The sequence below is a fragment of the Phocoena phocoena genome, chromosome 14, assembly GCF_963924675.1.
Source record: "Phocoena phocoena chromosome 14, mPhoPho1.1, whole genome shotgun sequence".
NCBI classification, from domain to species: Eukaryota; Metazoa; Chordata; class Mammalia; order Artiodactyla; family Phocoenidae; genus Phocoena; species Phocoena phocoena.
The window spans coordinates 44,515,217-44,534,349 of record NC_089232.1 but is presented as its reverse complement, the minus strand read 5'-3'; the positions used below and the strand labels follow the sequence as shown (position 1 = coordinate 44,534,349).

At 36.1% G+C, this 19,133-nt stretch overlaps 1 protein-coding gene across 4 annotated transcripts in view; it reads right to left on the bottom strand.

Moving 5' to 3' along the window:
* Nucleotides 1-19,133, bottom strand: part of RTN4 (reticulon 4) — a 67,170-nt gene that overhangs the window by 46,307 nt on the left and 1,730 nt on the right. The window contains exons 2-3 of one of the 4 annotated variants that reach the window (XM_065891183.1): nucleotides 3,817-3,873; nucleotides 733-3,129 (exon numbers count right to left, since the gene is read on the bottom strand). The exons of 1 other annotated variant lie outside the window; for it this stretch is intronic. In XM_065891183.1, coding sequence (XP_065747255.1) covers nucleotides 733-3,129; nucleotides 3,817-3,873 — 2,454 coding nt within the window. The remainder of the gene's footprint in view (nucleotides 1-732; nucleotides 3,130-3,816; nucleotides 3,874-19,133) is intronic. 2 more of the 4 variants (XM_065891185.1, XM_065891184.1) reach the window with 2 other exon arrangements.

The following is a 19,133-nucleotide window of genomic DNA, read 5'->3' as shown; positions in this document are numbered from 1 at the left end:
TTTCTTCAATTACAGCAACTCTAAACTTGTCTCTGCCACCAGTACTACCTATCTCCAATGCATAAGTATATTCAGTAAATACACAGTAATCATCTAAATTAGAATGCTAAATAAAAAACACATGTACAAATCACTTTACAAAAATCAGATATGTGGGAAGTGTAGAGTCAAAAGAAAAAATGAGAATTAGTACTTTTCAGGAGAATTAAAAATAGCATACCTCAATTTATACTTTTCAAGAAAACATCTAATACTCAATATGCTTAACTTTATACCTTTTACTGGAAATTATTGCATTATATTGAAAGATCAGAAACAGGTAACAGAAATGTTCGTCAAAATTTTTAAATGAAGATATTTCTGGGAAAACAAAAGTAAACACATCTGAAAATATTTTGTTATAATACCTCTTGCTCTTCATGCTATCAGGAAACACTAAAGCAAAAGAAGGGAACAGACACTGAAGCCAATTCTAAAAAAAGTTTTTTCTAGTTCCATGGTACATAAAAATGACCAACAAATAATTGTGTGGAAAAGCTAAGAGCAAGGGTGCGTGATGAGTGCAAGAGGGCTAGAAAAAGCACTAAAATCTTAAACTGAGACAGTAAAAAGAAGTCTTATCAATGTGATATATCAGACACTATAAATGTAACATACTACACAAAATGTAGTGGAATGTTCCATAGGTCAAAAGGTGGCAAGAAAGCACAAAATAAGGTATGGATTGATTACCTGAAGTTTTACTCAGCTCTGCTGAAAACATAGCAGATGGTGGTCTGTGCTCTTTTTCTGTACCAGAAGGAAGTTTTTTCTCAGCTTCTTTCACAAGAACTTTGGGTTTAACTATACTGCCTATCCCTGTTTGAGCATCCAAAGCAGAAACATCTGGAGGCAGTAAGGGCACCTTTGAAATATCAGCCCTATCTTTGGAGAATTCATCTGGGACATGAACTTTTTCTTCATCTTTAGGCTGTACACTCTTGACAGAAACTTCATGGGGTAATTCTGAGCAAGGCAAAGACCCAGCTCCATCCTGGACACTAGCAACTTCACTTTTGTAGGATATTTCTAGGTCACTGTATTCCCTGGCTAATGTAGGAGAAGAATCTGTTTTAGAACTGACAAATGTAGGGAACTCATCTATAATCTCAATTGGAGATGAATCTGAAAATGTTTCACTCTCTCTTATTTTTGCTTCCTTAGCAATAAATAAGCCATCATTTGAATAAACTGCAGTATTGAGCTCCTCCATCTGCAAAGGAATTTTCTCCTTTTGGATCAATGTTGAAACTTCATTAGATGATAAGGTATCTTTTGTGGTATCTAAATTGGGCTGAAAAGATTCCAAATACGGCTTTCCCCCCTCAGGTGGTGGTGAAGCACTAAGTTTTTCCTTATTTTCATGTTCTATCATTGATTCAGATGAAGTTTCAATGAGATTTTCTTTTACAAGCATCACAGCTTCATCTTGTTTTTGTGGAACTTCAGGAATTGAATCATCACTAAACAAGTCAACTGGTTCAGAATCAGGTGAGGAATCTTCAACTAGCTCAGAATGAGTGGGCACCAGCTGTGCAACTTTTGCTATTTCTGAATAACTAGAGAAATCTGGAGTTGGTTCAGTAGAGAGCTTTGTTTCTTTAATTAAATCACATGCAATAGATATATAAGGAGCTTCTGTTTCTTGAACAGCTACACTAATACTTTCAGCCTCTTTAATCTCTTCATTCATTCCTGATACTTTTTTTAGTGATACATTCATGGCCTCTTCATATGGTGGGGGATTTTCAGGCTCAAGTTTTATGCTTTCATAATTAACCGAAGGAGGAGCTTCTAATGGTGATGAACTGAGCTGCACTGCAGAAGCACCAGCACTAGGAACTATAGAATTTAATGGTGCTTCCATGACAATGTCAGGCAAAACTGGTGAAGGAGTAGCTTCAGATTCTTCAAAGGATGGGCAAAGCTGTGCTACAGGGTAAAGTGACTCCTGCATAGCTTCTGAAGTTTGAACCAAGTCCATTTTTGTTTCAAAGGCAATTTTTGTACCTGTAGCTTCACTCAATTCACTTTCACATGCTTCTTGTACTAAATCTGGGGTTAGACCTTCATGCATGTTTGCCACTACTTCCTCAGTCACCTCTGATAAATGATCTGTTGTGTCATAATCTGTCTTAGAATCCTGTGTTGCCACAAGGAAAGGGTTTGATGTTTTGGCACTAGCATTCTTCTCTGTTACAATTTGGGCCTTTTTTTCTTCTATTTTTTTTTCATCTGTCTTATTTTCTGAAGTATGATCTTCCAACAAGGGAAAAATGTTTGCTGAAGGGTTAAAGGGAGCACATGTGATATACGCTCCTGAACCATCTTTTATAGCTTCTGGTGTACTAGGAAATGAAGTATCATCATTACTACTTTCACTATCTTTCTCACGATTTGTTTGTTCTAGGCTATCTGAAAAACGTTCCGTATCCACTTTACCTTCCAATTTGCTCTCTATATTACCTCCAGCAGCCCAAACATCACTATCTTGCTTATAAGTATCTTTTACTTCCCATACTTGCTCAAATGGTTTGAAGTCTGCATATTCCTCCCTCACAGGAGCTTCTGCTACAATTCCCTTTTCATTAAAATTGTCTTTTGTTTTTTCTGGAGACATAACTCTATCCTCTTCTTTAACTGATTTGCTAAGGACTATCGGTAACTCTTGCTGAGTACGAAGGATGTTATTACTAACTAAGTCCTCTTCTTCATCTTTATTCTTCACAATTATTTCTTCCCTAGGATTTGCTACTGTTATGGCAGATTCTGCTCTTGGAGAGCCACTGAATGATGATCCCATTTCTGAGTATTCCAATTCTGAAAACTCTGGTAAATCTCTGTCTACAAATGGTTTTTTTGCCTTCTCTGAAAATTCTTTAGAAGCTTCATCTGAAATTTCTCGAAGTGTTCCTTCGGTAGGTAGTACTGCTGGTAAATTACCAAGGTATTCATGTTCTTTAAAAGAAGCAGCTGAGAGAGGAGCTAAAGAAGGAAGAGAAGCAGCAGTTTCAAGCAGGACAGATGGAAAATCCTCTTGACCAGCAGAAACAGTGTTACCTGGCTGCTCCTTCAAATCCATAATTTTTTCTGTGACCATGGACAGAAAGGAAAGTTAGAGAATGCCAGTGTTCTCAGATTTAATGCAAGTTTTATGACAGATTCAAAAATACTGTTAGTAAAGACTTACTGTTAACTAAAATGCTAATAACATTTAGTTAATAAATAATAATCAAATAGACTGAATCATAATTGAAAAATTAAAGCTACTGTCAAAAAACATGTGCATGGCTACAGAGGCTATTATATACTATGCAAAGACATCAAGTCTTTGAGAAAATCCTCACGTACAATTAACTGAGAAAAGCTACTTCTAACTAGTCTCAGAGGAAGAAATGAGGATTTGAGAAGAGAGTTTGACAGCATAAGAAAGAAAGGGCACTGGATAATTAACTGTCATAGGCTGACATTCTTTTCTATGAAAGCCTGTCAGCTATAAGCAAATAAACTGTATTTGGAAAAAATGACCAGTCAATGTATAAACATAAATCAAGGGGCCAAGAATTCCTTACACATTTCCAATTATTAATCAGGTTTCTGCCCATTTCTCTCTTGGACACTGCATATAAAATGCAAATTTCAACTTGATCAGTAGATAAACATTCTTGGAACCATGCTTATTTTTAGTAAATTCAAACTACTAAGCACAGAGTGAACATAACTAAAGAATTAAAGTTAGAATACACAGAGGATAAAAGGCTAGCAGAAAGAACTTGCCTGCAGAGGAGTGTATCACAGGCTCAGATGCAGCAGGAAGAGCAAAAAGTGTCTCATCTGAAAAACAAATAGAATATAACCTCAGCAGAAATAAAGACAGAGTTGGAAGGAGACTAAAGAGGAACAAGCAAGGGGTTCAGTTTGTAATGAGTTAACACAAAACTTTATCTACAGAGAAAAAGCCATGATGGAAAGGAAAAAGTAGTACCATTAGTAGTACCATTAACCCAGATTAAATTATAATATATATTATAAAATTGATTAAATGATATCTATAGAACCTATCATTTTTCAAGAGGCAAAAACATGTTTATGTTAAAGAAACTGCATGAACCAAAGTGGCTTGAATATACTCATCTTCTTATCTTTTTTTATTGGTATATGTTCAATTTAGAACACTTTCAGAAAATCATGTATATTCTCTACTTGTTATTCTAAGTGATTTACATGATGCAAGAACTCATTTTACTCCTTACAACTCTAATGTTACAAGTGTTGCTGTTACTATCTCATTTAACAGATTAAAAAAAGAAAGAGTGATAGACAAGTAACTCACTCAATAGATAAGTAGTGAGACTCAGACAATTCAACTCCAGAGCTCACTTTCTTAACCAATATATGCTGTATGTTATAAATTGAATGTTTGTGTTTCCCCTAAAATTCATTATGTTCAAGCCCTAAGGTTCAATGTGTTGTGTTTGGAGATGGGGCCTTTCAGAAGTAATTAGAAATATATGAGGTCATGAGGGTGGGACCATGGTCACAGGAAGAGGTCACATGAGCACACAGAAGGCAGCAACCTATAAGCCAAGAAAAGAGGCCTCAGAATGAAACCTAACTTGCCCACATTTTGATCTTAGACTTCCCAGCCTTCAGAACTTAAACTGTTGTTTAAGCCACCTAGTCTATGGTATTTTGGTATAGAAGCCCAAGTCAACTAATACACTATATAGTGGTATATTAACCTTGTACAATGTCATTTTATACCTGCAGTTGGGAGATCTTGAGCTAAAGATCTTATACTAGAGAAAGGGCTCTAGCAAAAGACAATGTGAAACAGTCTGAGAGATGACAGGAGGTATTCCTTTAGTGTAGAAGACCTAATAAATTTGGACACTTCTATCTGGAAGAACAAGCTAGACAAGGCTGATTAATAGAAAAAAAAAGAAATCAGAGATGTGGCTATCATGAACATGGAACTTGTCTTCCAAGGGTATTCCTTTTGATGAGTAGGAGAGTTAAATTCATAATGTCACATAAATTTTAAATTCATACTAGGTATGATGTCATATCTGAAGGATTCTTAGATGGGATGGAGAGGGGAAATCCATTTAAAAGAGTCTCCTATAACCTAGAACAACAGGTTGAATGGGCCACTCATCCAAACCAGTAAGACACACTGCCTTATGAGATTTTATAAAATGTACACATATGTGTACACACTTTTTAAAGATGACTTGTTATGTAATCTTAGTTAAATTACACAGTTCTCATTTGTAAAATGACAATTTGAAAATTCCTTTCAGCTAAAATAATGAATTTTAATGTTGTACAAACTGAGAAAGAACAGAACCAAATAATTACACAGCTGCTCCACCTAAATAAAAGGAAGCAAATTCTTAACAAAATGGTTGTCTTTTTCATCTAGACAATATAGTTAAAAGCCAACTAATTTAGAGACAGTTTACTTGTAAAGTGAACTAGAAACATGTTAAAATCAGAGGGAAACCAAACTATATCTAAAACTGTGCCAAAATTTTGAAGTATTTTTTAAAAATATATCCTTATGCGTATCTAATACCAGAATATCTCTTATAGGGCTTCCCTGGTGGCGCAGTGGTTGAGAGTCCGCCTGCCGATGCGGGGGACACGGGTTCGTGCCCCGGTCTGGGAGGATCCCACATGCCGCGGAGCGGCTGGGCCCGTGAGCCATGGCCGCTGAGCCTGCGCGTCCGGAGCCTGTCCTCCGCAACGGGAGAGGCCACAGCAGTGAGAGGCCCGCGTAACGCATAAAAAAAAAAAAAAAAAAAAAAAAGAATATCTCTTATAATAAAAACTATATTCTGACACTTGGTCAAGTGAGAAAGTTTATAAATTGGTAGTTGAAATATTCACAAATTTCCAAAAAAAAAAAAAATCCGCATTTTATAAAATGAGACTCAATCCAAAATTAGCCACAAAACAAGTATTCCATTTCTAAAAGCACTTAGAAAAAAATCCAGAAGTCATTACCATTTTGCCTTCAAGAAGAAGAGAGTTGCTCAGGGACTCCTACTAAGGCCCATCATGAATCATGGGATCAAACTGCCTGGGTCCAAACCCCAGATCCATCACATATTACACAATATAAATGTGTAACCCTGAGAAAGTTACTACTTAGCCTTTCTGTGCTTCATTTCCTCATTTGCCAAATAAGAGTAACTACCTCAAAATGTTGTGAGGGAGGGAAGGGGAAAAAAGAAACAATTTGCCCTAGGTCACAGAGCTAGGAGGCCAGAGAGCCAGGATTTGAAGAGGTCTAACTCCCAAGTTCATGTGCACTCCTATGCACGAGTGCAATAATAAATTACATATTCCTACTTTATCAGCCCCATAAATTTGAGGTCCTGAAACAAGATAAACAGTCACCCAGCAAATACCCTGTAATTATCCAAAATATTTGATTGTTTGCTTTTACTTCACCATATAACAACATTTATAGAGATGTTAACGATGGCCAGGCACATTGATTTCATAGGGTCTTTTTTTTTTTTTTTTTTTTTTTGTACGCGGGCCTCTCACTGTTGTGGCCTCTCTCATTGCGGAGCACAGGCTCCGGACGCGCAGGCTCAGTGGCCACGGCTCACGAGCCTAGCCACTCCGCGGCATGTGGGATCTTCCCGGACCGGGGCACGAACCCGTGTGCCCTGCATCGGCAGGCAGACTCTCAACCACTGCGCCACCAGGGAAGCCCCACGTGGTCTTTTAATACTCAAAACCACCCTGTAAAATAGGTACTACTGTTATCTTGATTTCACAGATGAGGAAACAGAGGCATAAAAAGGCTAAGTAACTTCCCCAGAGACACAAAACTAAAAAAAGTGATGGATCTGAGACTGAATCCATAGTTTACGAGTCCATGCTCTTTCCTTTAACTGCTCTGCAGTACTTCTTTTCTAGACTTTACTATATAAATTTAGAATTTGAAAATGACTAATAAAATTAACGATGTCAAAAGAAAATTTTGATCAACGATACTTATATATCACAAAAGCTACCAAATTCTAAGGCTAAAACACCTGAAAATTATCTATTTCCTGTTCTGAAAAAGAATTACTGATTTTCATCTTCCTTTTTCTCCAAGACCCTCACTTTCACAAGTGAATAAACTATTTTATAATAAGGGATGCTATATTAAGTAAAAAATAAAATGTTCTGAATTACTGAGATATGTTACACATACACTTACATTACTGGGCTTACAAAAACGGTAAACAACTCCCCTTCTTTCTATGATCTACTCATAATGCCAAATTCTAACTACTGAATGAAATTAAAACCTTAATCATCAATCTCATTTGTACTATTTGAACAGACAGCCAGAAGAAACAATAAATATTAAGGACTTAATTATATATATCCACACTAACATAATGTCATATTACAAAAAAAAAAAACAAGTTTTCACTAAATAGGCAAAAGGGAAGCCAGAACTCTCCTATTACATCTCTCCTCTACAGCCATCAAAAAGGACAATTCTATACATTTTTCTTGCTCAAAAACATTTAAAAGCTCCCAGTTACATACTGAATTACACCAAAAATTCTTAGATATATAAGGTCCTGCACTATATGGCCCCAATTTAACTGTCTAAGCTTATCTCAACATCTCCTTACATGTCATCTATGCTAACAAAATAAACTTCCTAACCAAACCCATGCTTCCCCCTCTTGCATATGAATGCTGACATCCACTAATGCTCAAATTCACCATATTCAGCCTCACTCTCTTTGTAAAACCTACTCATTCTTACCTTATTTTTGTTAATCTTCTACATTTCCAGGTACCTAAGCTCAGAGAATAAAGCAACTTATTCAAAGTCACATAGCTTAGTTAATGACAAAGCTAGAAAATAATTTAAACTATAATCATATATATATTTATTTCCTTATTACCCTCAGTAAAATGAATAGAATCACTGAACTGCTTATAATGACAGTATGAAAGATTTCCAAATGATCTATTCCTCATGTTGGCCCTAATACTAGATTCTTTTCCTTACCTAAGCCTAAAACTAGAATATAAGTTTCCATTAACTGCCTCAGGGCTACAAACTGTGAACGCTAATTACTTCCACCACACAAGAATCAGTTGCAAAATTAAAGTTCACTGGAGAAATTTTTTTTTTTTTTTTTAGTAAATCACTTTTCAAGAAAGTAAAAATGGCATTATCAGTTTTGAATTTATTACTGGTCAATTCAAAAAATATATATATGCTATCACAATCTCACCAATGTCCACACACTCTTATACTGAGTATTTTCCTTGACACGTTCATTTCAAAACCTGTTTATCAACCAAAAGTATAAGTGGTCAGGGCTTCCCTGGTGGTGCTGTGGTTAAGAATCCACCTGCCAATGCAGGGGACACGGGTTCCAGCCCTGGTCCGGGAAGATCCCACATGCCCCGAGGCAACTAAGCCCATGGGCCACAACTACTGAGCCTGTGCTCTAGAGCCTGCGAGCCACAACTACTGAAGCCCGCGTGCCTAGAGCCCATGCTCTGCAACAAGAAAAGCCACCGCAATGAGAAGCCCGCGCACCACAACGAAGAGTAGCACCCGCTCGCTGCAACTAGAGAAAGCCCACACGCAGCAACAAAGTCCCAACGCGGCCACACATAAATAAAAAAATAAACTTAAAAAAAAAAAGTAAGTGGTCAGTAAAATCATATCTAATTTATAAAACAAGAAAAATAAACTGCACTTTAAAATCATAGAGAAGAACCTCTGCTTCTAGCCATGAAAGTAATTTTATCACACTAACCCTTCCAACATAAACAACTATAAAACTGGGCAAAATATATGAAGCAACTGTCCTGAGACACTGGACCACAGGCAGAAGTGTAATTCCTGAGAAGAGGGAAGCACACCAGAGGAATGCCCTGGCTTTCCATCTGAAAGCACTTTCTGTCAACAGCACATGGCAGAGGAGCCCAAGGATACTGCACTCTTGCTGAGCAGAGGAAGCTGTTGAGTTGTCTGGGATTTGTGGGGCAGGGTGACATACAAAGGAAAGCTTCAAAGAAAAGGTGCTCCAGAAATCTAGATAGATGTTCCCTTTAAACATTTGGCTGAATACAATGCTGCACATATAGATCACAAGACTTACCAAGACCCAGCAGACAAATCTATGATAGAGTTGTGAGCTGAATGGATATTCTGGAGGTCAGACTGTTCTGGAAGACCTGACCTAAAGTTCTGGCCAGTCAGAGTGGAGAGATCTCATAAACACCCCAAGCATAAAAGTGAGATTCCAGAAAAGGTACACCTTAAGAGTGGGACTACTATAACCCTAAAGTAAGGGATACTCTAGACCAAGAGTCAGCAAAACATGGCTCATGGGCCAAAGTTGTATTGGGAGAAAGTCATGTCCATTCATGTGATGTATTGTCTATGGCTACTTCTGCATTATAATGGCAAAGATGAGTAGTTAGATAGAACCTGTATGACCCACAAGCCTAAAATATTTACTACTTTGCCCTTAAAGAAAAAGTCAGCCAGCCAGCCACTGCTCTAGACTCACCCTAACTTTAAAATCAAGACTTAAAAAAGATCAAGGTGATTTGCCAGCAAATCAATTGCCTTCCAGAACAAAACTATCACCACATCCATGACAAGCAGTATAAAATAAAAAACTACTGGACGTGAAAAGAAGAAAATTTGAGCATAAATTAAGAAAAAACAGCCTATATAAACAAAAAGAAATAGTGTAAATGTTGGATTAATGAATATTAAAATGGAAATTTAAACAGCTTTCAAAAATTCCTAAGTATGTACAGTAAAAGATAGACATAATGAGTGAACAGAGAGTCTTGGTAGAAAAACATGGGCTAGAAAAAGAACCAAATGGAAATGCTGTAACTGAAAATTACATTAATCTAAAGAAAATTTCACCAGATGAGCTTAAAAGTAGATTGGACAATGGAGAAGAAAAGATCAATAAACTTAAAGAGCAACAGAAAGAAAATATCTAAACTGAAGCACAGCATGAAGAACAAAAAGCTGGGGGGGAAAAAATGAACAGTCTCAATGACCTATGAGATAATCAAGCAGTTAATGCATACATAACTGGAGTCCCCCCAAAGACAATAATGACTGAAACAGGAAAAAAAAGTTTTAAGATATAACAGCCTAAAATTTGAAAATAGTGATAGAAAATACCAGCCCACAGATCCAAGAAGCTCAATGAACCACAAGCAGGATAAACACAAAACCACAAAGAACTACACTGTAGAAGCCAAACTGCTGAAAACCAAAGACAGAGAAAAATCTTAAAAACAGAGGGAAAAGGCAGGTAAACAATAAGAATGACCTGACCTCTCACTGGAAACAACGCAATCCAAAAGATAATAAAACATTCTTTAAAATGATGAAAATAACTGCAAACCTAGAATTGCATGCAGTCAACCCTCATAATCTGATTCTTTAATTTGCCAACTGGCCTACTCACTAAATTGATAAACCCAAAATCAGTACTTAAGCAGCAGGCACATGCAGAAGAGCCATACATTCCAGTCCCCCAACATATGTTGCCAGGTGAGGTCAAACAAGGCAATCCTATTCCTTCTTGTTTCAGCTCACATACAGTAAACAAGTATTCTTTTAGCAGTCTATTTAGTGCCCTACTGTTTGCATTTCTGTGCTTTCTGTTGGTATTCTGATATGGCCCCTAAGCACAATGCTGAAGTGCTGTCTAGTGTTCTTAACAGCAAGAGGCTATGATGTACCTTACAGAGGAAACACGTTTGTTAGATAAGGTTCATTCAGACATGAGTTATAGTTCTGTTAGCCATGAGTTAAATGTTAATGAGTCTACAATATATATCAAATAATGTGTTTCTTTAAATAGAAACACACTTAAAACAAAGTTATATACTGACGAGTAACAAAAATGTTATGACTAAAGGTTCACAGGAACCTAACCCTATATTTCCCCTAGGGACCATGATTCAGTATCTGCTAATTCAGTATTTTCTGTGACTTTATAGACCATAACCACCACAAATAACAAAATTGACTGTATTCATCAAAAAATCCTTCAAAAGTAAAGCTCAATTAAGATATTAACAGACAAACAAAAGCTGAAAACAAAAGCTGAAAGAAATCATCACCAAGGGACCTGCACAATAAGAAATGTTAAATGAAGTTCTTCACAATGAAGGAAAAAGATGCCTGATAGAAACCCAAATCTTCATGAAGGAATGAAGGGCAGAAATGGCAAATGTATGTGTAGATACAAAATATTCTCATTCCCTAAGTTCTTTAAAGAAATGGTAAATATATGAGTAGATATAAAGTATTCTCATACCTTAATTTCCTTCAAGAATAATTGACTTTTGAAGGTATACAAATTTGGAAATAAGTAAAACTGTCACTGTTTGCAGATGACATACTACACATAGAGAATCCTAAAGATGCTACCAGAAAACTACTAGAGCTAATCAATGAATTTGGTAAAGTAGCAGGATACAAAATTAATGCACAGAAATCTCTGGCATTCCTATACACTAATGATGAAAAATCTGAAAGAGAAATTAAGGAAGCACTCCCATTTACCACTGCAGCAAAAAGAATAAAATACCTAGGAATTAAAAAAAAAAGAACTGACTTTTGAAGCTTAAATAATTACAATATATAATAATATATGTAGAAGTAAAATGTATGACAATAAAAGCACAAAGGATGGAAGGAATATGTAGAAGTACCAAAAAAACAGAAGCAGGTGGGACAAAGAGAAAAAAGACTTAAATGGGGACTTCCCTGGTGGTCCAGTGGTTAAGAATCCATCTTACAATGCAGGGGACGCTGGTTCAATCCCTGGTGGGGGAACTAAGATCCCACATGCTGTGGGGCAACTAAACCCACACGCCACAACTAGAGAGAAGCCCACGCACCGCAATGGAGGATCCCACACACCACAGACTTAAGTGAATCATATTAATAATTACACTGGGGGCTTCCCTGGTGGCACAGCGGTTGAGAATCCGCCTGCCGATGCAGGGGACATGGGTTGGTGCCCCGGTCCGGGAGGATCCCGCATGCCGTGGGGCGGCTGGGCCCGTGAGCCATGGCCGCTGAGCCTGCGTGCCCGGAGCCTGTGCTCTGCAACGGGAGAGGCCACAACAGTGAGAGGCCTGCATATGGCCAAAAAAAAAAAAAAAAAAAAAAAAAATTACACGAATGTAGTAAATGGCCCCAATTAAAAGGCAGAGGTTTTCAGGCTAGATAAAAACCCTACTATGTGCCACTTAACAGGACACACACTTTAAACATAAAAACACAGGTAGATTAAAAGTAAACGAATGTAAAAGGATATATGATCCAAGCACTTATCCTACAAAATCTGGAATGGCTATACAAATGTCGAGCAAAAGTAGATTCAAACACAAGGAGTATTATCTTGAGATTACCAGAAGTAAAGAGGGGCATTTGATAATGAAAAAGGAGTAATCAGACATAACACTAAATAGATATAACAACACTAAAGGTATATGGGAAAGGTGTAATGGAAGTACATGAAGCAAAAACTAAAGAGAGACAAGGACAAATCTACAAATATTATTTTAAAAATTTAACACTCAACTCTCAGTTAATTGATAGACTGGACACACATGCACATAACACACACACTCAATAAACAAGGATATAGATGATTTAGACAACACTCCAATGAACTGACTTTTATAGAGCACTACAACCAACAACAAAATATACATTCTTCTCAAGTACACATGGAACATACACCAAGATAAGCCATTTCCTGGTCTATAAAGCAAATCTCAATAAATTTAAAAGGACTGAAATCATGCAGCGTATGTTCTTTGACCACATGAATTAAATTGAAATCAATAAAATAGAATTCTGGAAAATGCCCTAATGTTTGGAAATTAAACACACAATTCTAAATAACTCATGGATCAAAGAATGTATCACAAGAAAAATTAAAGAATAATTTAAATCAAATGATAATGGAAATCTGCAGGATACAGCTAAAGCAATGCTTAGAGAGAAATTTATAGCTCTAAATGCTTTTAGAAAAAAGGTCAAATTCAAAGTTTAAAGCTTCCACCTAAGGAAACCAGAAAAAGAGCAAGTTAAACCCAAATAAGTAACAGAAAATAAGTAACAGCAGAAATCAATGATATAGGAAACATGCAAACTACAGAGAAAAAATCAATGAAACCAAAAGTTGGTTCCTTGAAAAGATCAACAGAATTGATAATCCCTAAAATGATCAAGAAAAAGAGAAAAATAAGTATTGGAAATAAAAGAGGGACTATCACTATAAATCCTAAAAAATAAGAGAATATTATGAACAAGTTTATGCCAATAAATTAGACACTTAGGTGAGCGGACAAATTCCTTGATATCCACTCATCAAGATGAAATAGTCAAGTTCCTTGAAAGGCATACATTTCCAAAACTGACACAAGCAGAAATAGAAAATCTGAATAGCCTTATATCACTTAAAAAAAGAATACCCATAATTTAAAACCATCTCCACAAAGACAACTCCAAGGCCAGATGGCTTCATTAGTAAATTCTATAAACATCGAAGGATGCTTATGAAACTCTTTCAGCAAATTAAGGAAGAGCAAGCACTTCTCAAAATGTTTCACAGACTTATGCACTAATACCAAAACCAGACAAGGCTATTAAAAGAAAATAAAAATACAGAAAAATATTCCTTACACAGGCATGCAAAATTCTTTAACAAAATATTAGCAAACTGAATCCAGAACTTGGTAGAATAATAAAACTCTCAATAACTTAATAATGATGGTGATTAGTTGAGACTGAAAAGTTATAAAGGCTATTTGTGAAAGAGATTTATATGATAGGTTTAAACCCCCGTAGAACAAAGATGAACAAAATTTTAAACAAGTAAATTCCCTTCTTTTCTGAAACCAAAGACTCCAGTAGATTAAAAAAAAATTTTTAATGCTTTAGGTCAGCTTCACCTAGGGCTGTCAGAACACCGAGATAAATTTAACAATGGCACCTTCCAATTATTCAAATTTACAAGTCAGTATATAAAGTTGGGGATGAAAAAAACAAGCGATTTTTTTCCTCTTTTCACAAAGGCAGCTGACGGAACATAAATATATAATTGGCCCTATAGTACAACCACAAGAGTCCTCTGGTTTTAAGACAGCAGAAAATACTTTACGGGTCGGGGCTTGTATTCTTTCCTAATCTCCTACATGTACCTCTCATAACTACGATCTCTACTCATCTTTTTGTCCCCGTACTCCACCCTAAACCTGGTTTAAAAAAAAAAAAAAAGTGTGCTAATTTTTTCTTAATATTGAACTTCCAAGGGACCACCAATATAACCAGACTATTGCCAAATCTGTTTGAACAACAAAACTTTATAAGCCTTCTTCATCTATGGTAATAAGAACAAGTCATTAAAAAAATAATGTTTTTTTTTAAACTAGAGGGCCACCTAAGCAAAGGACTCAGGGACTACTAAAAAGATAATCCCATATTTAGCAGCTTACAGCTCCTACTATAAGAGTAGGAGTAGTACCTATTGTTTGGCATTATCTATCAACATTTTCAATGCATATACCCTTTGGATCAATAATTCCACTTACATGAATTTATCCTACAACGCATATATCCTACAACACATATATATACTTCTATGCATGTATTTGCAAAGAGGTATATATAAAGGTGTTCACAGCAATGTTATTTACAACAGAAAAAGCTGAAAGACAACCTAATTAACCATCAATAAGAGATTGATTAAATAAAATAGGGTACATCCATATACCTTGTATATGTAAATAAATTAATGCTTTAATTCAAAAGAGTTGGGATATTTTTTTTCTTTTTGGCCACACCACGATGCAGAACTTCCCTGACCACGGAATGGAACCCATGCCCCCTGCAGTGGAAGCATAGAGTCTTAACCACCGGACAGCCAGGCAAGTCCCAAGACTTGGGATTTTTATTTGAGAGAAAATATTGCAGTAATTCTAGAACGATACAGAATATAGATCAGGATTCATCTATAATATTATATTCATTCAACAAATATCTGAGTGCCTATGCCACATCTAAGGCACTGTGCTCAGCAATGCAAATATAATGTCAGACAGTCCTTTTCCTCAAGGAAAAAAGGTAATACAGCCCCCTTCCTCAAGGAGCATATAGTCTGGTGAACAGAAATGAGTAAACACACTATTCCCATATATAGTATGATACATATGATGAGGTAAGAATAGAATGTTACGGGAACACATGAGTAAAGTAACTTAAAAATTAAGAATCACAATTCCAAGAAACAAAAAACCATCAATTTAGATGTGAAATTATCAATTCCCCTTTAGAGTTGAGAAGAATGATGAGGCCATTGGTCTGAGAACACCTTAGCATAAGCAGAGCTGGGTCCTACCATTTTGCATGCCTATGTCCTACATTAGCTAGCCACAAAGGTCACACTCACCCATTTAAACACTGCTGATGAATTATGGTTCTGCCCTTACAGTTCCCATCCCTGGTGCTACCACCCCCAGAGGGACCTTCTAGGGTCTATATTTAGAAACAGGAACAAAAAGTCTCAAAGAATGTACTATAAGAATAGTTCATCTGCCAACATTTACTTCTACTTAGAGGTCCCAGGGAAAAATTAAGAACTATTATCCATTTGGTTGGTACTTTTACCCTGGGCTAGCAAAGAACCTTTAAAATGTGTCATTTAAATTGGGGCCTTGCAACAGCAGTGGTTCAAATAAACTGCTTTTAGGTATATTATGAAATAACTACACATAAAACAGAGTCAATTACTGAACAATAGAAAATATATTCCTTTTTGGAAACGTTTCATGTAACATAGCAAATCTTCCAAGTTTACAGAAATACAGTGCTCAAATAGCATGTTTTCTAAATACTATTCCACATAATTAGACATGTATCAAAGGTTCAATATATATTCATCACTTCATTTTAAAAAGGATTTGAGGAAGCTCATGAGTTACTAAAAAGAACTATAAATTTGACACTGAGCTTCCTAGGAACCAATGTGAAATGTAATTCACTTTATCCTTAAGGAGCACACCACTTGTTCCCAACTGTTATTCCTAGTCAAAAAATTAGAAATGGTTAACAAGAGAATTATTCAGAATCTCTAAATTCATCAGTTCCATTCCTTGTTATCATTTTCTAGATTATAATAGGAGGCGAGAGGATGGGGAATGGATTATGGCATGACATCCCTTTCTTTAGAGGCAACTACTTCCTGGGAGTGTCACATCACTGTTAAGGACTGATACTTAAGATTTAAACTATGTATCACTCAAAATCTTTTAACATTTCTAATATGTGCTCCTATGCTGATATAAATAATCATATAATAAATGACTTTGTAAAAGACTAATAATTTTTCATCCTTAAGCCATAACCTATACTTATGAGCAATATTCAATTCTATACAAGCTTCCATTGCAAAAACAACTTTGGACAATCTCTGAAATTGATTTAATAAGCATCAACATTCTTTTCTTTGTATTTATATCCATGGCCTCCAAGTCCTATCAACTTTGCTTTCATAAAACGTCTTATTAACCTAACTATAAAAACAGAGATTCAGAGCCAAAAAAAGCATGCTTCCTAGAGTTTCTTATATTCCTCCCTGTATTCCATTTCCACTGAATGAACTAGTAATGAACTAGTTCAGGCTCTACTCACCTCTCTCAGAACTACTGTGAAAGATTTCTAAATAGTTCCCCTATTTTTCTTTCCAACCTATCTTGAATATTGTCACCAACTCACTATTCTAACACTGCTTTCATGATGCCGTGCCTCAGTTCAATAATTTTCAGTGGCTTCCCAATGTCTAAAGCAGTAATTCAGAAGGATGAAAAATAATGAAATAACTTTATATTTGGGAAACAACAAAAACATTTTTTGTTTCATTATTTAAATTGCCAAAAGCAAAGGCAACTGTGAATGGCAGAGCATGAATAAAAGCAGGATGATAAAACCCTAATTCCTTAATTTGGCATTCAACACCCTTCAGAATCCAGATCTACCACATATTTTCAATCTTAATTAACACTGGCTTAGAACACGTCCAGAGACCAGCTCAATGCCATCCTTTATGAATGTTTGCATATCCTCAAAGCCTAGGTTAACCAACCACCTTTTTAACCTGAAGCCAATGCTTCTCCATGAAAAATGGTCAGCAGGGGAGAGGCTTCAGTCTCACTTCAGTTACTTCATTGCAATGGGGATGCTCCAAGCACAACAGCAAACAGCGAAATTACAACTTACCAAGTAAGGGAAATCAGCGTTTACTCAAAAAATAGGGTAAACAACAATGTTTCATACACAACTGTCAGGGATCTACCATATTCACTAACATAAATCCTCTTCCAGTCAGACTGCTCTATGTTTCTAACCATGTTCTGCACACTTCTCAGCTCTTTGTCTTTACTCACATCAGTCCTTTTAGTTTCTCTAAGTCTTCAATACTACATTTCTGCTCCAAAATCCCAATATAAATATTTAAGGAGCACATTTCTAAAATAAACAATATTTTAAGAAGCAAATTTTTTTACCATGGCCTGTTAGAGACCTCAAATGATCTAAGTGTAGTCCACCTCCCCACGCTCACCTTGTACCACTCTCCCCCTAGTTTTTCTCACTAGTCTTCTTACTAGATTCTCAAACATACAACGCTTATTACTGCCTCAGGGCTTTTGCCTCCTAGGAGCTTCTTGGAAATTTTTTATACCTGCAGCTTAAATCTCCCCTCCTCAGAAAGGCCTCTCTCAGTGCCACCCTACCTAAAAAGGCTCCCACACATCTCAGTCATTTTCCACACCACCATTCTGCTTATTTTCCTCATAACACTTAACACTAATCTGCCTTCCTTAATTATGTGCATATTATCTGTACTCCCCCCATGGGGAACACATGTGTCTTGCTTATTGCTATATCCTCACAGCCTAGAATAGTGCCTCTTTGTAGGTAATCAATAATCACTTGAATGAATGAACTCGTTAAGAAACCTAGACTCAGTGAAACGCCTTAACTATCTGTGCCCAAAATCATAATGTTCCTGTATTTACTAAAGGAACTAAACTTTCCAAATAGGCAACATCAATACAGAATTAGGGAACTATGTAAAGATAGAGTCGCTGAGTAGGCAATATTCTTTCTCCTTTGTCTTCCAAACTTAGTATTCCAAAAGTCAAAATTCCAAGAGAATGCTGTCACCTCCTGAATCTCCAAGGTTCAAACAACAGAACTCTTTTCTTTGTTTCCATGAAGGAATACAAGATGACAAATTAGTATGCCTTTCTTAATCATTAAATTTATCATTTGCAAATTTATTATTATTTAATATTTTTCTACCTCACCTTAGTTTCTCTAAAATGTGTGTTTTTACCCAGAAAAAGGAAAATTTGAGTTACTCCTCAGATTCTAGTATCTTTAGTGTAGTGAATAATGTTTTGAGTAATGTTTGGGGGTATGTCAATATCAAAATGCTACTCAGAAACATCACTATTGGCTTATTTTCCCCACTGTGGAGCAGGAGTGAATTGAAGAAAAAAAAATTCTTCTGTGATCTCCCACTGAGTTCCTTTTTCTAGAAAAAGAACCATTTTTAAAATCCTACAAGGATATGACAATTTCTCAGCAGGTTGTTACACTACCTGATTCTTGCCCTTTTATACATAAAAATCCTACTACTAGTGGGACACTTTGTCCCAAAAGTAACAAGCTATTTGTTATTAAGCTAATTAACGTGTCTAATAAGATGAATTCTCAATCTCTAACGAACTTGATTTTTTCTCTTCCAAAATAAAGTTTCCCAAGATGAAAAGGGTAATAAAACAATAATAATAACAACAACACACAACCAGATGCTCGTGAATGAAAAGATTTGAAAACTATTCACAGACTATGCAGATTTGTCTCTGCAGACCTAAAACATTACTTCTACGAAGTAGTATTTCTAACCAATAAACGAAAACGTCTGTCTCAAAACATTTCATGAAGTCTCATGGTAAACCTGCCACAAGTTCAACTGGCCTATTCC